General features: G+C 53.4%; 1 protein-coding gene across 1 annotated transcript in view; it reads right to left on the bottom strand.

Moving 5' to 3' along the window:
• Positions 1–2,567: 2,567 nt before the first annotated feature.
• The window catches only part of LOC119961997 (C-factor-like), a 35,141-nt gene continuing 12,646 nt past the window's right edge, over positions 2,568–25,062 (bottom strand). Inside the window, exons 5-6 of the mRNA XM_038789714.1 lie at positions 3,556–3,666; positions 2,568–2,900 (exon numbers count right to left, since the gene is read on the bottom strand). Of these exons, the coding sequence (XP_038645642.1) occupies positions 2,787–2,900; positions 3,556–3,666 (225 nt within the window). The 3' untranslated portion in view covers positions 2,568–2,786. The remainder of the gene's footprint in view (positions 2,901–3,555; positions 3,667–25,062) is intronic.

Here is a 25,062-nt window from a genome sequence, read left to right as displayed (position 1 = left end):
TTTCTGAAGTTCAAACTCTCTCTCTTTATCTTTTTCCCTGATCTGTATCTCCCTTTCTCTTTCTTTTTGTTCTGCTAGGGCTATTCTTTCTTTTCTCCTTTCTTCTCTCTCCTTTTCTTTTTCCTCTCTCTCTCTTTCATATTCAAGATGCTTTAATTCTTTCTCATGTTCCATTTGTTTAATTTGCAACTGAATTTTTGCCATTTCCAATGAGTCAAACTGTATCTCAGGCAACTTTAAATGCTTAGCCACCACCATAATTACCTCATCTTTTCGCATTTTGTCAGGTAATGTTAACTGCAATGTTTTTGCCAAATCTAACAGTCTGCTTTGAGTCTCTGTCTGTAAGGTACTGCGTGTGAGTCTCCACCCCCAAAAACTTCTGAGCCTCTGAAAGAGCCATTGTCCACAACACACTTAAACTAAAATACCACATCGGAAAAGCAACAATCCTTCACTGTCTTTAAGTTCACAAAAGCCAATCCAATGGATAGACTTTTATCCCGGACGAGCCCCTAATTGTTATGGGAGAGGTGTTTTCAGAACCCCAAAATGTATCATGGAGTTCAACCAACCCCCACCTTTAATGGATTGTTGCTTTTGAAGCACACGGCTTGTTCCCCGGGTGTAGTGTTACAATTATGGACACATGGTTTTTAAAACAAAACAATGTTTATTCCATGAACTCAAATTAACCTTTTAAATAAACATTGAATCTCTTAACACCTCTTACTTCAAAGATAACCCCCAAAATAATACAACACTACCAATCCTGCAAATTGTTCTTTTACACATCCAAAAGACTTAACAAATCCTTCAAGCAAAAGCACATTAGATTTCTATTCAATACTGAGACCTTTTTACAATTCCGATTTTGCCAAAGGATTAAGAGATAATCCTTCATGGCAGAGATCACCAGCAATGCAGCTCACAGCCACACTAAAGCTTTCTTCAAACTGAAACTAAAACTCCCAAAAAGCAGAAGTGAGCTCAGCTCCCCCCCCCCCCCCCCCCCCCGTGACATCACTTCAGTAATATGATCAGCTTAATTTCTTAAAGGTACATTTCTTAAACATTCAATTCTTAAAGGCACTCTCACATGACATAATTCTTACCCTTCAATCAGATTTAAGTCTCTGGGCAACATACCTGCACCTCCAAGGAACTGCACATAAGGAGGCTATGCTACTCTCGAGAGGCTGCAACATTGTCATGTTCTACAAGACCCAGAGCCGGATCATCGTTACAATATGCAGCCCTGAAATTGTGTGCGTCAGTCAGGGCAGTCTGCACTCCATGCTGCATTTGCTAGGTGGCTGACAACTTGTTTGCTGAAGCAGTTTTGTCACTTTTCCCAGCAATATTCAGAAGGATGGAGTTCCAGGTTTCACAAAGATTGTCATGTTCCCCCAATTTGAAGATCTCATTAACTTCAGACTGCAACTATTTTCACTACATTAAATAGATGATTGCCAGCAGGGCATCGTGCAGGCGTGTCTGCTCTCCTGCTTGCAGCTACAATGCTTTTATTTTGTGGCAATGCTCCATTCTCCCCACTCACTGCTCTGCACAGCTAAAAGGAGGTTTCTGGTTTGAGAACAAGGCTCATTCCATGCATAGTTGGATCATGAATCCTGTAGAATATTTCCACAATTTGATCAATGGGTCAACCAAAGGCCCGACTGAGCAGAGGGTCTGATGGCCCAAATTCCCACCTAAACAATCAACAGCCAGGACATGTCACCCTGGGACCTGCTGATCGTATGACAATAAAGGCCAAACATCAAAATTGTGCAAATTCCTCAACTATTTCTCCAGACAGGGCAGCATGATGGTGTAGTGGTTAGCACTGGGACTACAGGCTGAGGACCCGGGTTTGAATCCCAGCCCCGGGTCATTGTGCGTGTGGTGTTTGCACATTCTCCCATGTCTGCGTGGGTTTCACCCCCACAATCCGAAGATGTGCAGGTTAGGTGGATTGGCAATGCTAAATTGCCCCTTAATTGGAAAAATAATTGGGTACTCTAAATTTATTTTTTAAAAACTATTTCTCCAGACAGCTGTCACAAATGCTGCTCCACCCAATTTGCACGCAACATAAAACTTCACTGATTCGGTCTATATTGTTCAACATTTCACCCATAATTCCAAATAATAACCAGTGTGTATCTATGTAATTACTGAATGGTTAACAACATTTTCCTCTATTAAAGTTAAATAGATACAACAGTATTTAATATCTACATTTCATGACTATTCTTAATTATGAAGTTCATGAAATTAATAAATCGCATTTTTGAGTTGGCACCCCCATGTCAAATGAAACCTTCTGTTGCAGTTCATTGACCCACTGTCTCCCTGCAGTGGGCTCCCAATTCCACCCCCTCAGTGCTGGGTTTGTTATGGATGCTTATCAGCAGTTATGTCCTTCCCATTACCTGTGCTTGTAGTCGCCCCAGTTCCCTGATACTGAAACATGTGCCACAAGGTGTGAGCAATGCAATGGGAGATCCATCAGTATCGAATTACATCGAGAAAAAATTTAAAAAGTAAATATGCACAAATCAGTTAAAATAAACAATTTGGAATGATTTTATTAAGCCATCGTTTTACATCGAATCGTTAAAAAAAAGGTAGAATTGGGTGTACCTCAAGAACACTAAATTTTCAAAATCATTTTTGTATTGCTTAAAATCAGTTACAATCTTGCATCCGAAGTCATGTTGTGCCACTTTTTCATTTTGTGAAGAGTAAAGTTAATATATTAATGCTGAGCAAGTTAGTCTTCACCAAGGTAAACGCTGACCTCTCCAGTCCAGAAATGATCCATTATCTTTGTCTGAAAGCGTCGATAGTACTTTGAGAATTCCACAAACACTTTCTTCCTTAGTTAGTGGTGCCTTGTGAAAGTGGACAAAAACTGAATGTTAGTTTGGTCTAAAACACAAAGTACAAGTTTCCCAGTCTATAGTCCACTTTACTAAGGATAAATAGCTCTGAATCAACCCCAAATCAGTGTGAAGTTGCCAGATCCTGGGAAAACTTGGATGAAAATGAACAGAGTGACTCCCCCCATCATGTGGCATCACTGGAACAGCCTGACAATAAAGACACATTGCACAGTAACAAAGTGATTTTTCCCTAAAACCTTAAAGGAATACTCAAATAGAAAGGGAAATGAAGGAGTCTCATGGACTTTCCTTCACCTTGAAGCTACTTCTGTGAAGTAAAATAAGCTTCACCATTACTGAATTACTCATAATACTGCAATGCAACCCAAATAGGGGTAAGGGCAAAATCGGCAGCATCGGAAAAATATACCAACAAGTTTATTCTTGGCAACAGACAGTAGAATAAAGGTTGACAGAAGTGAAAGAGAGAGGAAAAGCATTATAAAATAGTCTAACTAATTAATATTGAAGCAAATTAATTATCCAAGAGCAAAACCGTTAAAGTATATAATATAAAGTGTACTACTTAGTCAGAATATAATACATATATCCCCTAGTCCTCCAGTTATAATCTTAGACTGGACCTCAGTATTTATTTTCTTACCTTTTCGCCACCCATCTCTGTTTTAACCCAGCCAGGGTGCACTGAAGTACAAAGGATTCCATGGAGTTTCAACTCATCCGCCAAGCACTTGGTTACCATATTCAATGCAGCCTGGTTAAAAACCAATATCATCATGAAATTGGATCAATAGTAGCCATTTGAAGATCAGAGAACATAAACAGGGACTATACTGCAATGTTTTAGAGCCATTAACTCATTGGCCCGGAGTTTGCTATGGTAATAAGAACCAAAAAGTTTGCGTTTGTCATCATTATTCCACTGAAACTGACAGCAAGCTCAGGGGCCTGGACACACACGAATACAGAAGTTGTTGTCACTCAGGAGAAAACCCTAATTCAACAACTTCAGATGATCAGCCCCACCTCGACCCATTTGTTTTCATTTTAACTGTCTTTTACCATTTCTTTCTTTCTTAATATACATTTCATTCCCCCCCCCCCCCCCCAAATCTTATCCACCTTTCCTGCACCTTTCTCCTCTTTGCTTCCCCCTTCCCCATCTCCCACACCTACAGTTCATCCTCTGATGTCAGTTTCTCTGCTGTTTGGCCTTTCACATCTTTTGTCCTCTCTGGGGACTGCCATTAACACTCTTTCCCCTTGGTTTCTGTGGCCAGTAGCACCCGGTTTCCCTGGGTTTCTGTGGCTATGACCCATCTTTCATTCTCACTCCACAGTATAAATATTTCCCACTTTGTCTGTCTGTTAGCTTTGACAAAGAATCATCGGACTCGAAACGTTAGCTCTTTTCTCTCCCTACAGATGCTGCCAGACTTGCTGAGATTTTCCAGCATTTTCTCTTTCGTTGTTGTCACTCAGTTTGTATTCATCCATAGGGTGCACTGTCATGGTTTCCACTACAATCATGAATTGACAAAAACTTCCACCTCAATGTAAAAACCCTTGAAAAAGTTGCTCCTTCATAGATCATAGAATCCCTACAGTACAGAAGGACGCCATTCGGCCCATCGGGTTTGCACAACCCTCTTCTACCCAGGTCCACTCCCCTGTCCAACCCATCCCCAAAACCTTTTTTTAAAAAATAATTTTTATTCAAATTTTTGCATAATATCACCAACAAAAAGACAGAATTTTTTTTTTACAAAGAACAGAAAGAACAGTCCCCCCCCCCCCCCGCATACACAGTGGAAGAGATAAACTAACACCCATCATTCGCCCAAAACCTCTGCCCGTCCCTTCAATAGACAGGACAGAAACCTCCCCCCCCCCTCCGTATACACAGAAGAGGAAATGAATTAATGCCTGACATTAGCACAGAACAACTATGCCCGTCCCTTTAGTACAAGACAACAAAACATCCCCCCCCCCTCTCTTTCTCCACCCCCCTCTTCCCCCCCTCCCCTCTGTGCAAACTCCACACAGTGACCCAGAGCTGGGATCGAACCTGGGACCTGTGCTAACCACTGTGCCACCATGCTGCGCCCCCCCCCCCCAATCCCCAAACCTGCACATCTCTGTACACAAAGGGATAATTTAGCATGGTCAATCCACCTAACCTGCACATATTTGGACTGTGGGAGGAAACTGGAGCATCCGGAGGAAACCCATGCAGACACAGGGAGAACATGCAAACTCCACACAGGCAGTCACCCAAGGCTGGAATCAAACCCGGGTCTCTGGCACTGTGAGGCAGCAGTGCTAATCACTGTGCCACCATTGTTAAATGAGATATAACTGGGCTTTTAAACAGCATGCTAACTTCATAATTACTGCAAAATAATCTTACTAGCCCTGAAAAGAATCTTACTAGCCCTGAAAAGCTAACTTGTGGAATGTCAAATTTCAACGATGATAAAAAAAATTCATATTTTGTAAATTAAAAAAATCCCATCTTTATTTTAGCTTCTATCTTTATGCAATGATACATCTACTTCAGTACCGGAAATTTTAAATTAAAATAAAGGTTTTGAGGGTAGCACGATGGCACAGTGTTCCAGGTTCGATCCCGGCTTTGGATCACAGTCTGTGTGGAGTTTGCACATTCTCCCCATGTTTGCGTGGGTTTCGCCCCCACAACCCAAAGATGTGCAGGGTATGTGGATTGCCCCTTAATCGGAAAAAAATAATTGGATACTCTAAATTTATTTTTTAAAAGGTTTTAACTTCTTTAAAAAGTGCTTTTAACGTCCTGGTTTGCTGTGTGCGAATACTCCAATTTGATTGGTTGTATACAACTTGCTGTCATCTCTGCTGCCGTATGCGCCAACATTGTCTGGATTGGGGAGGGGCAAGGGAAAATTCCAACCACAGCAATCGCTATGTCATTGCTGGCAGAATTCTTTACAATCAGCAGCCACGCCCTTCCATTGACCACTAAATTTCAGTCACTGTATCTAATGTAACATGTAAACATTAATGCTACTGCCCTGCAGTGTTCCCACAACACTTATTCTTCCTCTGCTTCAAATATTCACTTTTCCCTTTGTATTTTTCAATGGTATCTGCCTATAATCGTGTCGTCGAGCAGAGCTCCAGGCTTCCAAACTGTGGGTTGAGAGATTTTGGATTGATAGGATAGCTGCGAGACCTCTTTAAATCCTCGCTTTGTTTCTAATGGTGAGCGTAACCGAACAGACAGATCTTTTTTTTTTAATATATTTTTTATTGGAATTTCTTACAGAAAATATAAAACGTAACGACAAACAATGAAATGCAACAAAATAACCCATAATAACTGTAACACCCCCAGAACGTATCAACGCATGTATCCCATCCCCCACCCCCCACCCCCCAACCCCAATGAACAACAAAAGAACTTAAAAATAAATTTAAATTAAACAAACAAACATAGTCATCGTCCGCCCCCCCACCTTTTCCCGCACCCTACCTTTTCCCTCCCCCTTCCCCCTACCTTTTCCCTCCCCCTACCTTTTCCCTCCCCCTTCCCCCTACCTTTTCCCTCCCCCTACCTTTTCCCCCCCCTTCCCCCTACCTTTTCCCTCCCCCTTCTCCCTCCCCCTACCTTTCCCCCCCCCTCCCCCTACCTTTTCCCTCCCCCTTCTCCCTTCTCCCTTCTCCCCCCCTTCTTCTCCCCCCCTTCTTCTCCCTCCCCCCCCTTCTTCTCCCCCCCTCCCCCCTCCCATTCTTCTCCCCCCCTCCCCCCTCCCCTTCTTCTCCCCCCCTCCCCCCTCCCCTTCTTCTCCCCCCCTCTTCTCCCCCCTCCCCCTCTTCTCCCCCCCTCCCTCTTCTCCCCCCCTTCCCCCCCGTCTTCTCCCCCCTCCCCCCTCTTCTCCTCCCCCCTTCTTCTCCCCCCCTTCCCCCCCTTCTTCTCCCCCCCCTCCCCTTACTCCCCCCCCCCTCTCCCCCCTTCTTCTCCCCCCCTTCTTCTCCCCCCCTCCCCTTCTCCCCCCCCCCCTTCTCCCCCCCTTCTTCTCCCCCCCTCCCCTTCTCCCCCCCTTCTTCTCCCCCCCCCCTTCTCCCCCCCTTCTTCTCCCCCCCCTTCTCCCCCCCCCTCCCCTTCTCCCCCCCCTTCTCCCCCCCCTTCTCCCCCCCCTCCCCTCTTCTCCCCCCCCTTCTCCCCCCCCCTTCTCCCCCCCTCCCCCCCCCTTCTCCCCCCCTCCCCCCTCCCCCCCCTCTTCTCCCCCCCCCTCCCCCCCGTCTTCTCCCCCCCTTCTCCCCCCCTCCCCCCCCTCTTCTCCCCCCCTTCTCCCCCCCTCCCCCCCCTCTTCTCCCCCCCCCTTCTCCCCCCCTTCTTCTCCCCCCCTTCTTCTCCCTCCCCCCCCTTCTTCTCCCCCCCTCCCCCCTCCCATTCTTCTCCCCCCTCCCCCCTCCCCTTCTTCCTCCCCCCCTCCCCCCCTCCCCTTCTTCTCCCCCCCTCTTCTCCCCCCTCCCCCTCTTCTCCCCCCCTCCCTCTTCTCCCCCCCTTCCCCCCCTTCTTCTCCCCCCTCCCCCCCTCTTCTCCCCCCCTTCTTCTCCCCCCCTTCCCCCCTTCTTCTCCCCCCCTCCCCTTCTCCCCCCCCCCTTCTCCCCCCTTCTTCTCCCCCCCTTCTTCTCCCCCCCTCCCCTTCTCCCCCCCCCCCTTCTCCCCCCCTTCTTCTCCCCCCCCATCCCCTTCTCCCCCCCTTCTTCTCCCCCCCCCCTTCTCCCCCCCTTCTTCTCCCCCCCCTTCTCCCCCCCCTCCCCTTCTCCCCCCCCTTCTCCCCCCCCGTCTCCCCCCCTCCCTCTTCCCCCCCCTTCTCCCCCCCCCTTCTCCCCCCCCTTCCCCCACCCCCCCCCCTCCCCCCTCCCCCCCTCTTCCTCCCCCCCCCCCCTCCCCCCCCTCTTCTCCCCCCCCTCCCCCCGGCTTCTCCCCCCCTTCTCCCCCCTCCCCCCCTCTTCCTCCCCCCCTTCCTCCCCCCCTCCCCCCCCTCTTCTCCCCCCCCCTTCTCCCCCCCCTCCCCCCTCCCCCCCCTCTTCTCCCCCCCCCCCCTTCTCCCCCCCCTCTTCTCCCCCCCTCTTCTCCCCCCCCTTCCTCCCCCCCTTCTCCCCCCCCTCCCCCCCCTCATTCTCCCCCCCCTTCTCCCCCCCTCCCCCCGTCTTCTCCCCCCCTCTCCCCCCCTCCCCCCCGTCTTCTCCCCCCGTCTTCTCCCCCCCCTCCCCCCCCCCTCTTCTCCCCCCCTCTTCTCTCCCCCCCCTCTTCTCCCCCCCTCTCGCCCCCCCTCTTCTCCCCCCCTCTTCTCCCCCCCCTCTTCTCCCCCCCCCCTCTTTCTCCCCCCTCTTCTCCCCCCCCCTCTTCTCCTCTCCCCCCCTCTTTCCTCCCCCCCTCTTCTTCCCCCCCTCTTCTTCTCCCCCCCCTTCCCCCCCTCTTTTCCTCCCTCTCCCCTCTTCTCTCCCCCCCCCCCTCTTCTCCCCCCCTCTTCTCCCCCTCTTCTCCCCCCCCCTCTTCTCCCCCCCCCTCTCTTTCTCCCCCCCCCTCTTCTCCCCCCCCCTCTTCTCCCCCCCCCCCCCCCTCTTCCTCCCCCCCCCCTCTTCTCCCCCCCCCTCTTCTCCCCCCCCTTCTCCCCCCCCCTCTTCTTCCCCCCCGTCTTCCCCCCCCCTCTTCCCCCCCCCCCTCTTCTTCCCCCCCTTCTCCCCCCCCCTCTTCGCCCCCCCCCTCTTCTTCCCCCCCCTCTTCTCCCCCCGCCCCCTCTTCTCCCCCTCCCCCCTCTCCCCCCTCTTCTCCCCCCTCTGTCCTCCCCCCTCTTCTCCCCCCCTCTTCTTCCCCCCCCCTCTTCTCCCCCCCCCTCTTCTCCCCCCCCCCTCTCCCCCCCCCTCTTCTCCCCCCCTCTTCTCCCCCCCCCCTCTTCTCCCCCCCCCCCTCTTCTTCCCCCCCCCTCTTCTCCCCCCCCCCCTCTTCTCCCCCCCCTCTTCCTCCCCCCCCCTCTTCTCCCCCCCCCTCTTCTCCCCCCCCCCCTCCTCCCCCCCCTTCGTCTCCCCCCCCCCTCTTCTCCCCCCCCCTCTTCTCCCCCCCCCTCTTCTCCCCCCCCCTCTTCTCCCCCCCCCTTCTCCCCCCCCCTCTGCTCCCCCCCCCTCTTCTCCCCCCCCCTTCTCCCCCCCCCTCTTCTCCCCCCCCCTTCTCCCCCCCCTTCTTCTCCCCCCCCTCTCTTCTCCCCCCCCCTTCTTCTCCCCCCCCCTTCTTCTCCCCCCGCCTCCTTTCTTCCCCCCCCTCTTCTCCCCCCCCCCTCTTCTCCCCCCCCTCTTCTCCCCCCCCTTCTCCCCCCCCCCTTCTCTCCCCCCCTTCCCCCCCCTTCTTCTCCCCCCTTTCCCTCCCCCCTCCCCCTCTTCTCCCCCCCCTCTCTCCCCCCCCTTCTTCTCCCCCCCCTTCTCCCCCCCTTCTCCCCCCCCCTTCTCCCCCCCCCTTCCCCCTTCTTCTCCCCCCTCCCCCCTCTTTCTCCCCCCCCTCTCTCCCCCCCTCTCCCCCCCTTCTCCCCCCTTCCCCCCCTCCCCCCCCTCTTCTCCCCCCCCCCCCTCTTCTCCCCCCCCTTCTTCCCCCCTTCCCCCCCCCTTCCCCCCCTTCTCTCCCCCTCCCCCTCTTCTCCCCCCCCTCTCTCCCCCCCCCTCTTCTCCCCCCTCCCCCCCCCCCCCCCTTCTCTCCCCCCCCCCCCTCCCCCCCCCTTCTCCTCCCCCCCCTTCCCCCCCCTCCCCCCCTTCTTCTCCCCCCTCCCCCCTCTCTCCCCCCCCCTGCTTCTCCCCCCTCCCCCCCCTTCTTCTCCCCCCCTCCCCCCCCTCTTCTCCCCCCCCTTCTCCCCCCCGCCCCCCCCTTCTCCCCCCCCTCTTCTCCCCCCCCTCTCTCCCCCCTCTTCTCCCCCCTTCCCCCCCCCTTCTCCCCCCTTCCCCCCCCCTCTTTCTCCCTCTCTCCCCCTCTTCTCCCCCTCTTCTCCCCCCTTCCCCCCCCCCTTCCCCCCCTCTTCTCCCTCTCCCCTTCTCTTCTCCCTCTCCCCTTCTCTTCCCCCTCCCCTCTTCTCCCCCCCCTCTTCTCCCCCCCCCCCTCTTTCTCCCCCCTCTCCCCCCCCCTCTTCTCCCCCCCCCTCTTCCTCCCCCCCCTCTCTCCCCCCCCCTCTCTTCTCCCCCCCCCCTCTCCTCCCCCCCCTCTCTCTCCCCCCCCCCTTCTCCCCCCCCCTCTCTTCTCCCCCCCCCTCTCTCCCCCCCCCCTCTTCTCCCCCCCCCCTCTTCTCCCCCCCCCCGCTCTTCTCCCCCCCCCTCTTCTCCCCCCCCCTCTCTTCTCCCCCCCCCCTCTTCTCCTCCCCCCCCTCTCTTCTCCCCCCCCCTCTTCTCCTCCCCCCCTCTTCTCCCCCCCTCTTCCTCCCCCCCCCTCTTCTCCCCCACCCCCCCCCGCTTCTCCCCCCCCCCCCTTCCTTCTCCCCCCCCCTCTTCTCCCCCCCCCCCTCTTCCTTCCCCCCTCCCCCCGCTTCTCCCCCCCCCCCTTCTTTCTCCCCCCCCCCTCGTCTCTCCCCCCCCCTCTTCTCCCCCCCTCCTCTTCTGTCCCCCCCCTTCTCCCCCCCCCTCCTCCCCCCCCTCCTCTTCTTCCCCCCCTCCTTCTCCCCCCCCTCCTCTTCTTCCCCCCTCTTCTCCCCTTCTCCCCCCCCTCTTCTCCCCCCCCCTCGTCTCCCCCCCCTCTTCTCCCCCCCCTCTTCTCCCCCCCTCTTCTCCCCCCCCCTCTTCTCCCCCCTTCTTCCCCCCCCCCTCTTCTTCCCCCCCCCTCGTCTTCTCCCCCCCCCCTCCCCTCTTCTCCCCCCCCTCGTCTCTCCCCCCCCCGCTTCTCCCCCCCCCTCTTTTCTCCCCCCCCCTTCTTTCCCCCCCCCCCTTCTCCCCCCCCTCTTCTCCCCCCTCTCTCCCCCCCCTCCTCTCCCCCCCTTCTCCCCCCCCTCTTCGTCCCCCCCCCTCTTCGTCCCCCCCCCCCCCTCTTCTCCCCCTCTTCTCCCCCCTCCTCCTCTTCTCCCCCCCTCCCCTCTTCTCCCCCCCCTCTTCTTCCCCCCCCTCTTCTTCCCCCCCCCTCTTCTCCCCCCCTCCCCTCCCCTCTTCCCCCCCCTCCCCTCTTCTCCCCCCCCTCTTCTCCCCCCCCTCTTCTCCCCCCCCCTCTTCTCCCCCCCCCCTCTCCCCCCCCCCTCTTCTCCCCCCCCCTCTTCTCCCCCCCCCCCCCTCTTCTCCCCCCCCCCTCCCTCTTCTCCCCCCCCCCTCTTCTCCCCCCCCACCTCTTCTCCCCCCCTCCCCTCTTCTCCCCCCCCCTCTTCTCCCCCCCCCCTCTTCTCCCCCCCCCTCTCTCTCCCCCCCCTCCCCTTCTTCTTCTCCCCCCCCTCCCTCTTCTCCCCCCCCCCTCTTCTCCCCCCCCCCACCTCTTCTTCCCCCCCCCCCTCTTCTCCCCCCCCCCCCTCTTCTCCCCCCCCCCCCCTCTTCTCCCCCCCCCCCCTCTTCTCCCCCCCCCCCCCCCTCCCCTCCCCCCGGGTTGCTGCTGCTGCTGTCCCAGTACCCTATCGTTGAGCCATAAAGTCGAGAAAAGGTTGCCACCGCCTAAAGAACCCTTGTACCGACCCTCTCAGGGCGAATTTGATCTTCTCTAGCTTAATGAAACCCGCCATGTCATTGATCCAGGTCTCCACGCTTGGGGGCCTCGCATCCTTCCATTGTAGCAAGATCCTTCGCCGTGGGACGCAAAGGCCAGCACACCGGCCTCTTCCGCCTCCTGCACTCCCAGCTCCACCCCAACCCCAAAAATCGCGAGTCCCCAGCCTGGCTTGACCCTGGATCCCACCACCCTCGACACCGTCCTCGCCACCCCCTTCCAGACCTCCTCCAGTGCCGGGCACGCCCAGAACATATGGGCATGGTTAGCTGGACTCCCCGAGCACCTGACACACCTGTCTTCACCCCCAAAGAACCTACTCATCCTAGACCCGGACATGTGGGCCCTATGCAGCAACTTGAATTGGATGAGGCTAAGCCGCGCACACGAGGAGGAAGAGTTAACCCTCTCCAGGGCATCAGCCCATGTCCCGTCTTCGATCTGTTCCCCCAGTTTCCCCTCCCACTTAGCTTTCAGCTCCTCTACTGGCGCCTCCTCCGCCTCCTGCATAACCTTGTAGATATCAGATATCTTCCCCTCTCCGACCCAGACCCCCCGAAAGCACCCTGTCGCTCACCCCCCTCGCGGGAAGCGAAGGGAATCCCTCCACCTGCCGCCTAGCAAATGCCTTTACCTGCAGATACCTGAACATGTTCCCCGGGGGGAGCCCAAATTTCTCCTCCAACTCCCCCAGGCTCGCAAACCTCCCATCAATAAACAGGTCCCTCAGCTGTCTGATGCCCGCTCTGTACCAACCCTGAAATCCCCCATCAATGTTCCCCGGGACGAACCTATGGTTCCCCCTTAACGGAGCCTCCATCGAGCCCCCCACTTCTCCCCTATGTCGCCTCCACTGCCCCCAAATCTTGAGGGTAGCCGCCACCACCGGACTCGTGGTATACCTCGTAGGAGGGAGCGGCCACGGCGCAGTTACCAGGGCCCCCAGGCTTGTATCTCCACAGGACGCCCTCTCCATCCGTTTCCATGCTGCCCCCTCCCCCTCCATTACCCACTTGCGCACCATCGACACATTGGCCGCCCAATAATACCCCGAGAGATTGGGTAACGCCAGCCCCCCCCCATCTCTACCCCGCTCCAAGAAGACCCTCTTCACCCTCGGGGTCCCATGCGCCCAAACAAAGCTCATGATGCTGCTGGTCACCCTTCTAAAAAAGGCCCTAGGGATAAAGATGGGCAAATACTGAAAAAGGAACAAGAACCTCGGGAGAACTGTCATTTTGACGGACTGCACTCTACCCGCCAACGATAGCGGCACCATGTCCCACCTTTTAAATTCCTCCTCCATCTGTTCCACCAGCCTGGTAAAATTAAGCTTATGGAGAGTCCCTCAACTCCTGGCCACCTGCACCCCCAGGTATCTGAAACTCTTCACTGCCCTCTTAAATGGGAGTCTCCCAATTCCCTCCTCCTGATCACCCGGGTGTACTACAAATACCTCACTCTTGCCTAAGTTTAACTTATAGCCCGAGAAGCCCCCAAATTCCGCTAACAGCTCCATCACCCCCGGCATTCCCCCTTCTGGATCCGCCACATACAACAGCAGGTCGTCCGCATACAGCGATACACGATGTTCCTCCCCACCCCGCACCAGACTCCTCCATCTCCCTGACTCCCTCAATGCCATAGCCAAAGGTTATCTTTGATATGGTTTTCATAGGTTGTGATGTTGTGTTGGATGGTTCTGTTGCCATGTTTGCTGCGCTCAAGGACCACACAGAGTGGATAATACGAGTCCTTCACACAGTTACTCGTGTCAGCGTGCTTTGTGGCATCTGCTGTTTTCTTGAGCGTGCCGTCACCGAGTTTGTTGCGCTCCCCGTCTGGAGTTATGTCCGGCTTACTTGAATCAGCTTTGGCGTTTGGTTGCTCCCCATCTGGAGTCTGGTCTGTGTCACCTGAGTCAGTTCTTGTTTGTTGATGCTCCCCGTCTGGAGTCATTTCAGGTTCACTGGAGTCGGCTGAGATTTCTTGATGCTCCCCGTCCGGAGTCAAAACATTCAGGAATGCATTTGCTTGTGGAGAGGCTCGAGCGAATGAGGTTTGAAGTAACGTGGTGTCACCGGATTCACCAGTGGTCTCACTGTGATCGTCAAGTGCCTCTGTACACACTAGCTGAGGTCTGTCACATTGCACATCTTGTATGGGAAGTGGGATGCCGTCATCACTTGTCTCACATACAGTGGATAGAGCCTCAGTAGTTTCTTGTTGTTCACTTGGGCTGGGTAGACTGTCAGAGTCTTCTTCTGATGGCTCAAACAATGTGGGTGGACTGTCATAGTCGCTTTGTTGTTTACTTGAGCGTGGTAGACTTGCATCGTCTGCTGCTGGTTGCTCAGAGGAGGTTGCTAGACCCTCATGGTCTTGTTCATGCAAGGACTGCGCTTTGGAGTCTTGCGTTGCTTCTATCGTGGAGGCTGTCCACGAGCTCGCTGTGGAGGCTTGTGTCCCTCGAGTCACTTCTTGTTCATGCAAGGCTGCGCTCTGGAGTCGCTCTCTTCCTCTCCACGGCCGGGGACCATGCCATCCACATCTTCAATTCTCTCACCTTTCCTGATGGTGAAGACAAATCAAAATTCAAGACGGTCCTCCTTAAGTTTGACAGTCACTGCGACATTTTGCGCATTTTTCGTGGACTCCCGCGCTTGTGCGCACCGAACGAGGGGACGGCGATGTCGACGAACGTACTGCGCAGGCGCGCACCATATACGACCGCACGTGTGGTGGCGCAGCGAATGTACTGACGCTACAACGTGCGGCAACTGTGGCTCCGCCCATTTAAAGCGGCAATGTCCTACCAAATCCCGACGATGCCTGCAGTGTGGCAAACTTGACCACTATGCTGCTTTATGCAGATCAGCTCAGCCTGCCAACTCTCGTCACTCCAGCCAGCCTCGCAGGGATGTCCGGGCCATTTCAACCCACGGACCTGCTACCCGATAGTGACAGCGAGGACCCAAAGGAGCCTTTTTGAGTCGATATCATTACAAAAAACAGGGCGTCCCCGAAGCAAAGAAACCAGCCTCTACCAGTATACAGCATCGATCCGGATGATGAGTGGTGTGCCACCCTTACGGTCAACCGGTCCCAAATACGGTTCCGCCTGGACACCGGTGCCTCCGCCAATCCCTTTGTGTCAAAACAACCATCTTGCCATCAGCCTGCCAGCTATTAGATTATAATGGCAATGCCATTGCTGCCAGCGGCTCATGCCAACTTGAAGTGACGTACAGGTCATGCAAAGCCATCCTTCCCTTTGAAATCGTGGGATCCTCAAAAGCCTCCCTGCTTGGCACGCAGGCATGCAAGCCGTTGAACCTAGTTCAGAGGGTTCACTCTCTCTCTCCTGCTGACGCGGCTGCCTTTCAGGACACTGATTTCAGGACGCAGCTCAACGCCATTAGCAACCAGTACCACAACGTCTTCGAGGGCATGGGCACGCAACTGTACACCTGCAAGATTTTATTAAAACCGAATGCCACGCCTGTGGTGCATGCACCTCGTAGGGTCCCAGCGCCCCTTAAGGACCGCCTCAAGCAGCAGCTGCAGGACCTCCAGGACCAAGGAGTGATTTCCCGAGTCACGGAACCGACCGACTGGGTCAGTTCCATGGTATGTGTAAAAAAGCCTTCCGGCGAATTTGCATTGATTCAAAGGATCTCAATCGCAATATTATAAGAGAGCACTATTCCATTCCCAAGCACGAAGAGCTCACATGTGAAATGGCTCCCGCCAAGCTCTTTACCAAACTCGACGCCTCAAAAGGATTCTGGCAAATCCAGCTCGATGAATCCAGCAGGAAACTCTGCACGTTTAATGCCCCCGTTGGAAGATATTGCTACAACAGGATGCCTTTTGGGATCATCTCTACATCAGAAGTGTTCCATAGGATTATGGAACAGATGATGGAAGGTATTGAAGGTGTTCGCGTCTACGTCGATGACATAATCATCTGGTCCACTACCCCGCAGGAGCATGTTAATCGCCTCCAGCGCGTATTCAGACGTATACATGAGCATGGCCTCTACCTCAAAAGGGCCAAATGCTCTTTTGATCAGACAGAAATTAAGTTCCTCGGGGATCACATCTCCCAATTGGGTGTGCAGCCGGATGTGGACAAGGTAGCTGCCATTAAGGCCATGAAGACACCAGAGGACAAGAAGGTGGTCCTCCGCTTTCTGGGCATGGTCAATTTTTTAGGGAAATTCATCCCTAACCTCGCCTCTCATGAAAAGAAATGAAAATCGCTTATTGTCACGAGTAGGCTTCAAATGAAGTTACTGTGAAAAGCCCCTAGTCGCCACATTCCGGCGCCTGTTCGGGGAGGCTGTTACGGGAATCGAACCGTGCTGCTGGCCTGCTTGGTCTGCTTTCAAAGCCAGCGATTTAGCCCTGTGCTAAACAGCCCCAGTCTCATACCACGGCTCTCAGGAACCTGGTCAGGAAGACAACAGACTTCCAATGGCTCTCTGCCCACGAGCGCGAATGGAGGGAACTCAAGGCAAAACTGACCACGGCCCCGATCTTAGCTTTCTTTGATCCAGCAAAGGAGACCAAAATTTCGACCGATGCCAGTCAATCCGGCATTGGAGCAGTGCTCCTTCAATGTGATGAGGCCTCATCATGGACCCCCTGTTGCATATGCATCGCGTGCAATGACCCCCACGGAGCAGCGCTATGCGCAGATAGAAAAGGAGTGCCTGGGCCTTCTGACTGGTGTTGTTAAATTTCACGATTATGACTACGGACTTCCTCAATTCACCGTCGAGACCGACCAATCGCCCGCTGGTCAATATAATACAGAAAGACTTGAACGACATGACACCTCGCCTCCAGCGTATTCTTCTCAAGCTCAGGCGATACGTCTTCCAGCTGGTATACACCCCAGGCAAGGAACTCATCATTGCTGACGCTCTCTCCAGGTCAGTCAACACTCCATGTGACCCAGCGGGATTTGTCTGCCAGGTTGACGCCCATGTGGCATTCGTGGCCTCCGATCTACCTGCCTCGGATGAACGCCTCGTCCAAATTCGCCACGAGATGACGGCTGACCCCTTGCTACAGCGTATTATGCGCCACCTAGCGGACGGGTGGCTCGAGGGCCAATGCCCTCAATTCTATAACGTCAGAGATGATCTGGCGGTAGTAGACGGGGTTCTTCTAAAACTGGATCGCATTGTCATCCCGCATAGCATGTGCCAGCTTGTCCTGGAACAAGTACACGAGGGCCACCTTGGCGTGGAAAAGTGCCGCCGACGGGCCCGAGAGGCAGTGTACTGGCCTGGCATTAATGAGGACATAACCAACACAGCGCTCAACTGCCTCACTTGTCAGCGCTTCCAGCCGGCCCAACCACGCGAGACCCTGCAGCCCCATGAGTTGGTCACTTCACCATGGACCAAGGTGGGCATCAACTTGTTCCACGCGCTGGGTAGAGACTATGTCCTGATCGTGGACTACTTTTCAAATTACCCGGAGGTGATACTGTTGCACGACCTCACCTCGTCTGCAGTCATTCGTGCATGTAAAGGAACCTTTGCTCGACACGGCATCCCACTCACGGTTATGTCAGACAATGGCCCCTGCTTCACCAGCCAAGAACGGTCCAACTTTGCCAGGTGGTACAATTTAGCCCATGTAACGTCCAGTCCCCTGTACGCCCAATCCAACGGCAAAGCAGAGAAGGGAGTACATATCGTCAAAAGGCTGCCAATGCTGGGTCTGATTTCTACCTTGCCTTGCTGGCCTATCGCTCCGCCCCACTGTCCACTGGCCTATCGCTCCGCCCCACTGTCCACTGGCCTATCGCTCCGCCCCACTGTCCACTGGCCTATCGCTCCGCCCCACTGTCCACTGGCCTGTCGCCAGCCCAACTACTCATGAATGGTACCCTGTAGCTCCATGCAGGCGGGGAAGGCGCCGGGACCGGACGGATTCCCGGCGGACTTCTACAAAAAATTTGCGACAGCGCTGGCCCCGCACCTGCGGGAGATGTTCACAGACTCGCTAGCTAGGGGCACATTGCCACCCACGTTAGCACAGGCCTCAATCTCGCTGATACCTAAGAAAGACAAAGACCCAACGGAATGTGGGTCATACAGACCCATATCTCTGCTGAATGCAGACGCCAAAATACTGGCCAAAATCCTAGCCAAGAGGCTAGAAGACTGTGTACCTGAGGTGGTCACAGAGGACCAGACGGGCTTTGTCAAAGGTAGACAGCTTACCGCGAACATCAGGCGCCTGCTGAACGTGATAATGACCCCCTCCGGGGAGAGAACACAAGAGGTGATCGTCTCCCTGGACGCAGAAAAGGCCTTCGACAGAGTCGAGTGGAAATACCTCATAGAGGTACTGGAGCGGTTCGGGCTTGGAACAGGGTTCACCGCTTGGGTAAAGCTCCTGTACAACGCACCCATGGCGAGTGTACAGACCAACAATACCAACTCCCAATACTTCCAGCTGCACAGGGGCACCAGACAAGGATGCCCACTGTCCCCGCTGCTGTTCGCACTAGCAATTGAACCGCTAGCAATCGCGCTCAGGGCAGCAAAAAATTGGAGGGGGATCCGAAGGGGAGGTAGAGAGCACAGAGTCTCACTCTATGCGGATGATCTGCTCCTCTATATCTCGGACCCACAAAGCAGCATGGACGGAATCATCGCGCTCCTGAAAGAGTTTGGAGCCTTCTCGGGCTACAAACTCAACATGAGCAAAAGTGAGATCTTCCCAGTACACCCGCAAGGGGGGGGGGGGGGCAGCACTAAAGGGGCTGCCGTTCAATCAAGCCCGACATAAATTCCGCTACCTGGGGATCCAAATAGCCCATGACTGGAAAGGGATCCACAAATGGAACCTCACCAGCCTGACGGAGGAAGTTAAAAAGGACCTGCAAAGATGGAACACACTCCCGCTCTCCCTCGCGGGGAGAGTTCAGACGATCAAAATGAACGTACTGCCCAGGTTCCTCTTCCTGTTTAGATCCATTCCGATCTACATCCCCAAGGCCTTTTTCAAAGCGCTGGACAAACTCATCATGGCGTTCGTATGGGGGGGTAAAAATGCTAGGATCCCAAAGAAGGTCTTACAAAAAACAAAAACCAGGGGAGGGCTAGCCCTCCCGAACCTACAATTCTACCACTGGGCAGCAACAGCCGAGCGAGTAAGGGGATGGATCCAGGAGCCAGAGGCTGAGTGGGTGCGTGCGGAGGAGGCCTCCTGCATGGGAACCTCCCTCCGGGCCCTCGCCACGGCAGCACTCCCATCCCCACCCAAAAAACACTCCAGCAGCCCAGTGGTGACAGCCACCCTCCAATCCTGGAACCAACTGCGGCAGCAACTTGGCCTGACCAAAATGTCGAACAGGGCTCCCATCTGCAACAACCATAGGTTCACACCAGCACTGACTGACGCCACCTTCAAAAGGTGGAGGCAGGACGGGGGGACACTGACAGTCAGGGACCTATACACGGACGACAGGATCGCAACACTGGACGAACTGACAGAGAAGTTTCAGCTAGCTGGGGGGAACGAGCTACGGTACCTGCAGCTCAAAAACTTCCTACGAAAGGAGACAAGGACGTACCCACAACCGCCACGACAGACACTACTGGAAGACCTACTGGACGCAAGTATCCTAGAGAAAGGGAACTGTAGTGACATGTATGACCGACTGGTAGATAGGGACGACACCGTACTGGACGCAACAAGGAGGAAATGGGAGGACGACCTGGGGATGGAGATCGGGTGGGGACTCTGGAGCGAAGCACTGCATAGGGTCAACTCCACCTCCACGTGCGCAAGGCTCAGCCTGACGCAACTAAAAGTGGTACATAGAGCCCACTTAACAAGAACCCGTATGAGTAGGTTCTTCCCGGAGGTGGAAGACAGATGTGAACGGTGCCAAAGAGGCCCGGCCAACCACGCCCACATGTTCTGGTCTTGCCCCAGACTCGTGGAGTACTGGACAGCCTTCTTCGAGGTTATGTCCAAAGTGGTGGGAGTGAGGGTGGAGCCATGCCCGATAGTGGCGGTCTTCGGGGTTTCAGAACAGCCAGATCTATTCCTGGGGAGGAGGGCGGACGCCCTTGCCTTTGCCTCCCTGATCGCCCGCCGTAGAATCCTGTTTGGCTGGCGGTCAGCAGCACCGCCCAGAGCTGCGGATTGGCTGTCCGACCTCTCGGAATCTCTCCAAATGGAGAAAATCAAATTTGCCATCCGAGGGTCGGACGACGGCTTCCACAGAACGTGGGAGCCATTCATGCAACTGTTCCGGGACCTATTTGTGGCCAATGTACAAGAGGAAGAATAGTCGGGGGAAGGTAGCGGGAGGGGCTACAGGTTCGGTACGGGGGTTCGATGGCTAGCTAAGGCCCAAAACCAAACTAAATAAACATGTTGGGGGGGGGGGGGGGGGGGGGGGGGCGGGCGCAGTTACTACTACGAAGATGCTTACCTGTAAATATGTATGTTAATTTTTGCGTGTTTGTTTGTTGTTTTTTTTTTTTTTTTTTTGTTCTTTTTCTCTCCTAACAATTTGTAATTTGTTCAATATAAAATATGAAAACTGAATAAAAACATTTATAAAAAAAAAAAATGAATGGTACCCTGAGGACGATGCTGCCGTCCATCCACGTCCCAGACCTCGACCACGCTCCAGTCCTTCGATGGATGCAGCTGTCTCGTGCACAGCACAAGGCGGCTCATGATTCCCGTGCAGCTGATCTCCCTGCTCTGGCTCCAGATGACAATGTCCGCGTCCATCTCCCGGATGGTGGCTGGTCTGCAACCGCTGTTGTCCTTCGGCAGGTGGCCCACTGCTCGTTCCTGGTTCGTCTACTGGATGGCTCTATTCTGCGCCGCAATCGACACGCCCTTTGTCTCGTTCCATGTTCGCCACGGGATCCTCCGGTGTCGCCTCACCCTCATGCTGACCCTGCCACGGACTATGCAGAGCTCCCTGTCGCTCTGCCTCACTCTGACTGTGACGCAGTCCGGCCCGCTCCTGAACCGGTGGCTCTCGACCCACCCTTGAGGCGGTCAACCAGAATTCGTCGCCCACCTCAGAGACTAAATTTTTTTTTTTTTTTTTTTTTTTTTATAAATTTAGATTACCCAATTTTTTCCAATTAAGGGGCAATTTAGCATGGCCAATCCACCTACTCTGCACATTTTTGGGTTGCGGGGGCGAAACCCACGCAGACACGGGGAGAATGTGCAAACTCCACACGGACAGTGACCCAGAGCCGGGATCGAACCTGGGACCTCAGCGCCGTGAGGCGGTTGTGCTAACCACTAGGCCACCGTGCTGCCCTTTCAGAGACTAAATTTATGGACTTTTCAAATTATGGACTCTCTGAATTGTTTTGTTGCTTTGTTTGATCGTTTTCCTGGTTTGTATATAATGTTGATCACGTTACTCTTGTTGCATACTGTTTCTCTGCACCAGGCACCTTCCCATGTAAATAGCTTAGTTCTTATGTACATAGTCCTTTAAATATGTCTTCGCACCCCACACGTAGTTAGGAACATTATCACCACACATTGTTTATTGCCACAAACATACATTTTTTCATAAAAGAGAGGATATCATAATATACGCCAGTATATCATGGTTCAGACACACACACTGATGGACACACAGTAAGACCAATCAACACGCACAACACTGCAGCCAATCACCAGATAGAGCAGACTCACTTTAAAGACAGAGGGCATCAGTTTTCCCGCTCATTCGGGACGTAGCCTCTCAGAAGGACAGAGCTTACAGCACAGATCCTCACCATGTGCTGAGTGCATAGACTGGTTAGGATAGGCATAGGTCTTTAGTTTAATCTAACATCGTGTTAACCCACAGTGAAAGTATGTTCAACAGTTTCTAGCTTAATAAAATAATGTTGTATTATTTTAAGTGTTGGTAGCCTGTATGTGTTCCACGGATCCAGAGCACCCAACACATCATTAACCCCTTGTGTATCTACAGTGATGCATATCACCACAACACCCTCCCCAATCAGCTGCTGAAGGTCACCACCCACCTACTGAACAACACCCTGGGGTCAGCGAAGTCTGGGGTCAAACCAAACATTTGAGAAGTTCGGCTCTAACATCTTTCTCTTAAGAAAATTCTTCCAACAACTTCTCTTCTTACTCGAATAGCGACTTTTTAAAAAACTGGTTACCCCTTACCAACAACATCCCAACGAAGGGAATATTCTTTCTCTATTCACTGGGAAAACTTCCAAAATTAAAAAAAAATCTTGAATGAAATAAATCCGAGTATGTCAAGTCTACATAGTTTCTAATCTCTGGCATTATTCTGGTGAATAATGGTGTGCTTCCTGTACTTTTGATATCAGTTCTGTCATCGCATAACCAAAATTACAAACAGTGTTTGAAATTGGATCTAACCATTGTCTTGTACACATTTTCATTACTCATGTTTGGCTTATGCTCTCCATGTTCTTAATTAGAAAACCCAAACACTACAGGCCTTTATGGTTTTACCACCTAATTTCAATTATTACAGTAATCTCACAATGATTCCCAAAGCAGTTTGCTATAATACTGAATCATCTCCTGGACTGGAGCTCAATTCCAACCCAAACTGATGAGATGAAAGTCTTTTTTGAAGGGTTCGGTAAAATGAGTTTGGGCAGCTATTGCACTGCTTAGCAGAGTTACAGCAGATCAAGAATTGCTAATTAGCAATTTCACTCAAGGAGACATTTGATGATACTGTGTAAAATGGAAAAGATACCACACTGATGAAGCTGGTGGTCCTCTTCTGAGGGCAGGGCTGAGGCATTTTGGTTGATAAACTGATCATTGGTGAAAAAAGACACCACCTTGAGGACGATGGGATACTAATGGTAAAAGACATGTACATGGATGGTGGAGTAGTGAGTAGAGTTCTGAAGGGGAACAAGCTCGGTAGTTGCAGGTGCGAAACGTCCTTTGCAAGGAGACCATGACACCTGGACATATCCTACTGGACAGACAGCGCCAGCCTTGTCTGGAGACGGTAAATGTGACGACATATACGGATGCATGCTAGAAGTGCAAGCATGCATGCAGTGGGCCCCACTGAATGAGAGATAGATGGATGGAGGAACTGGGCATGGAGATTAGGGGAGGACTCTGGATCCAAGCTCTGCACAGGATAAACTCCACCTCATACGCAGGGCTGAGCATTAACGCAACTAAAGTTGGTGCACAGGGCTCAACTAACTAGGGTGCAGATGAGCGGGTTCTTCCCGGAGGTGGAGGATAGGTGCAAGCGGCGTCACGGGGATCCAGCCAACAACACCCACATGTTCTGGTCCTGCCCCAAACTCATCGGATTCTGGACAGCCTTTTTCAAGGCCATGTTCAGAGAGGTGGGGCTGAAGATTAAGCTATGCTGTTCTGAGGCAGTCTTCGAGGTAACAGAGTTCTTTGTGTGTGTTGGGGGGGGGGGGGGGGGGGGGGATGCCCTGGCATTCGCCTTCCTGATTGCTCGGCGGAGACTTCTGCTTGAAGGTCGGCAGCACCACCCAGCTCCTCAGACTGGCTATCCAACCTAGCGGTGTTTCTAAAACTAGAAAAAATAAAATTTCCCATCAGGGGATCACAAGAAGGGTTCCATCACATGTGGAAACAATTCACCAGCCTCTTCGAAGACCAGTTTGTGACTAGCAGCTGTAGACCACGGGCGGTATTCTGAGTTTGCCGTAGCCGGAATTGTGAAACACAATTGGGCGGAGAATCCCGTTCAACGTCAAAATCGGGGTCGCCTTTGTTTTTGGATGCTCCACCCCCTCCAAAAAGGCATTATCGGGGAGTATGACGCACGCTGTTGGGACGGCCTCAAGATGTCACCTGAAGGCCCTCACCCGGTGCTCTTCCCACGATGGCGCGGGACACGTGTGCTCTGAGGCTCCATCTGGCAGGCTGGGTCCGCACGCGGCCGGTGGAATGTTGTACACATGACCACTGAAGGTCATTGCCCTGCACATGCGTGGCCACGGACCCGGCAATTCTCCGGCTGTTTATGTCGGGAATGCCAGGAATTTTACGTGGCTTTGGTTTGATTTATTGCAACATGTACTGAAGTACAGTGAAAAGTATTTTTCTGCGGCTGAGGGACTGTACACAGTACGTACATAGTAGACAAAATAATAATCAACAAAGAACATTGACAAATGGTACATTGACAAACAGTGATTGGTTACAGTGCGGAACAAGAGGCCAAACAAAGCAAATACATGAGCAAGATCAGCATAGGGCGTCGTGAATAGTGTTCTTACAGGGAACAGATCAGTCCGAGGGGAAGTCATTGAGGAGTCTTGTAACTGTGGGGAAGAAGCTGTTCCTATGTCTGGATGTACGGATCTTCAGACTTCGGTGCCTTCTGCCTGATGGAAGAGTCTGGAAGAAGGCAATGCCTGGGTGGGAAGGGTCTCTGATAATGCGGTCTGCCTTCCTGAGGCAGCGGGAGGTATATACAGAATCAATGTGGGGCTGGCAAGCTTGTGTGATGAGTTGGGCTGAGCTCACCACACTCTGCAGTTTCTTGCGATCTTGGACCGAGCAGTTACCATACCAGGAGGCTGTGATGCAGCCGGATAGGATGCGCTCTATCGCACATCTTTAGAAGTTTGAGAGTCGATGCAGACATGCCAAATTTCTTTAGCTTCCGTAAGAAGAGACGTTGTTGGGCTTTCTTGACTGTTGCATCAACGTGAATGGACCAGGACAGACTGTTGGTGATGGTGACCCCCAGGAACTTAAAGCCATCGACCATCTCCACTTCAGGGCCATTGATGCAGATGGGAGTGTGGGTCGTGCTGCGCTTTATGAAGTCAATGATCAGTTCCTTGGTCTTTCCAACATTTAGAGAGAGGTTGTTTTCGGTACACCGTGCAACCAAGTGATTTATCTCCCTCCCGTAGTCTGATTCGCCGTTGTTTGAGATATGGCCCACGACAGTCGTATCATCCGCAAACTTATAGATTGAGTTGGAGTTAAATCTTGCCACACAGTCATGTATGTATAGGGAGTACAGTAGAGGACTGAGCACACATCCTTGTGGGGCTCCGGTGTTGAGGACACTGTGGAGGAGATGCTGTTGTCTACCCTGACAGATCGAGGTCTGTTGGTGAGGAAGTCAAGGATCCAGCTGCACAGGGAGGGGTCACGTCCAAGATTGCAGAGTTTGGTTATTAGTCTTGTCGGGATAACGGTGTTGAAGGCGGAGCTGTAGTCTATGAACAGCAGTCTTGCATAGGTGTCCTTGTTGTCAAGGTGTTCGAGTGTTGATTGCAGAGCCAGTGAGATAGCATTTGCTGCGGACCGGTTGCGGTGATAGGCAAACTGCAGTGGTTCGAGACCGTCTGGGAGGCTGGTAGTGATCCGTCTCATAACTAGCCTCTCGAAGCATTTCATGATAAC

Source organism: Scyliorhinus canicula, chromosome 1 (genome assembly GCF_902713615.1).
Source record: "Scyliorhinus canicula chromosome 1, sScyCan1.1, whole genome shotgun sequence".
NCBI classification, from domain to species: Eukaryota; Metazoa; Chordata; class Chondrichthyes; order Carcharhiniformes; family Scyliorhinidae; genus Scyliorhinus; species Scyliorhinus canicula.
Note: the sequence above shows the minus strand (reverse complement) of the source record. Positions and strands in the feature narration are given on the sequence as shown.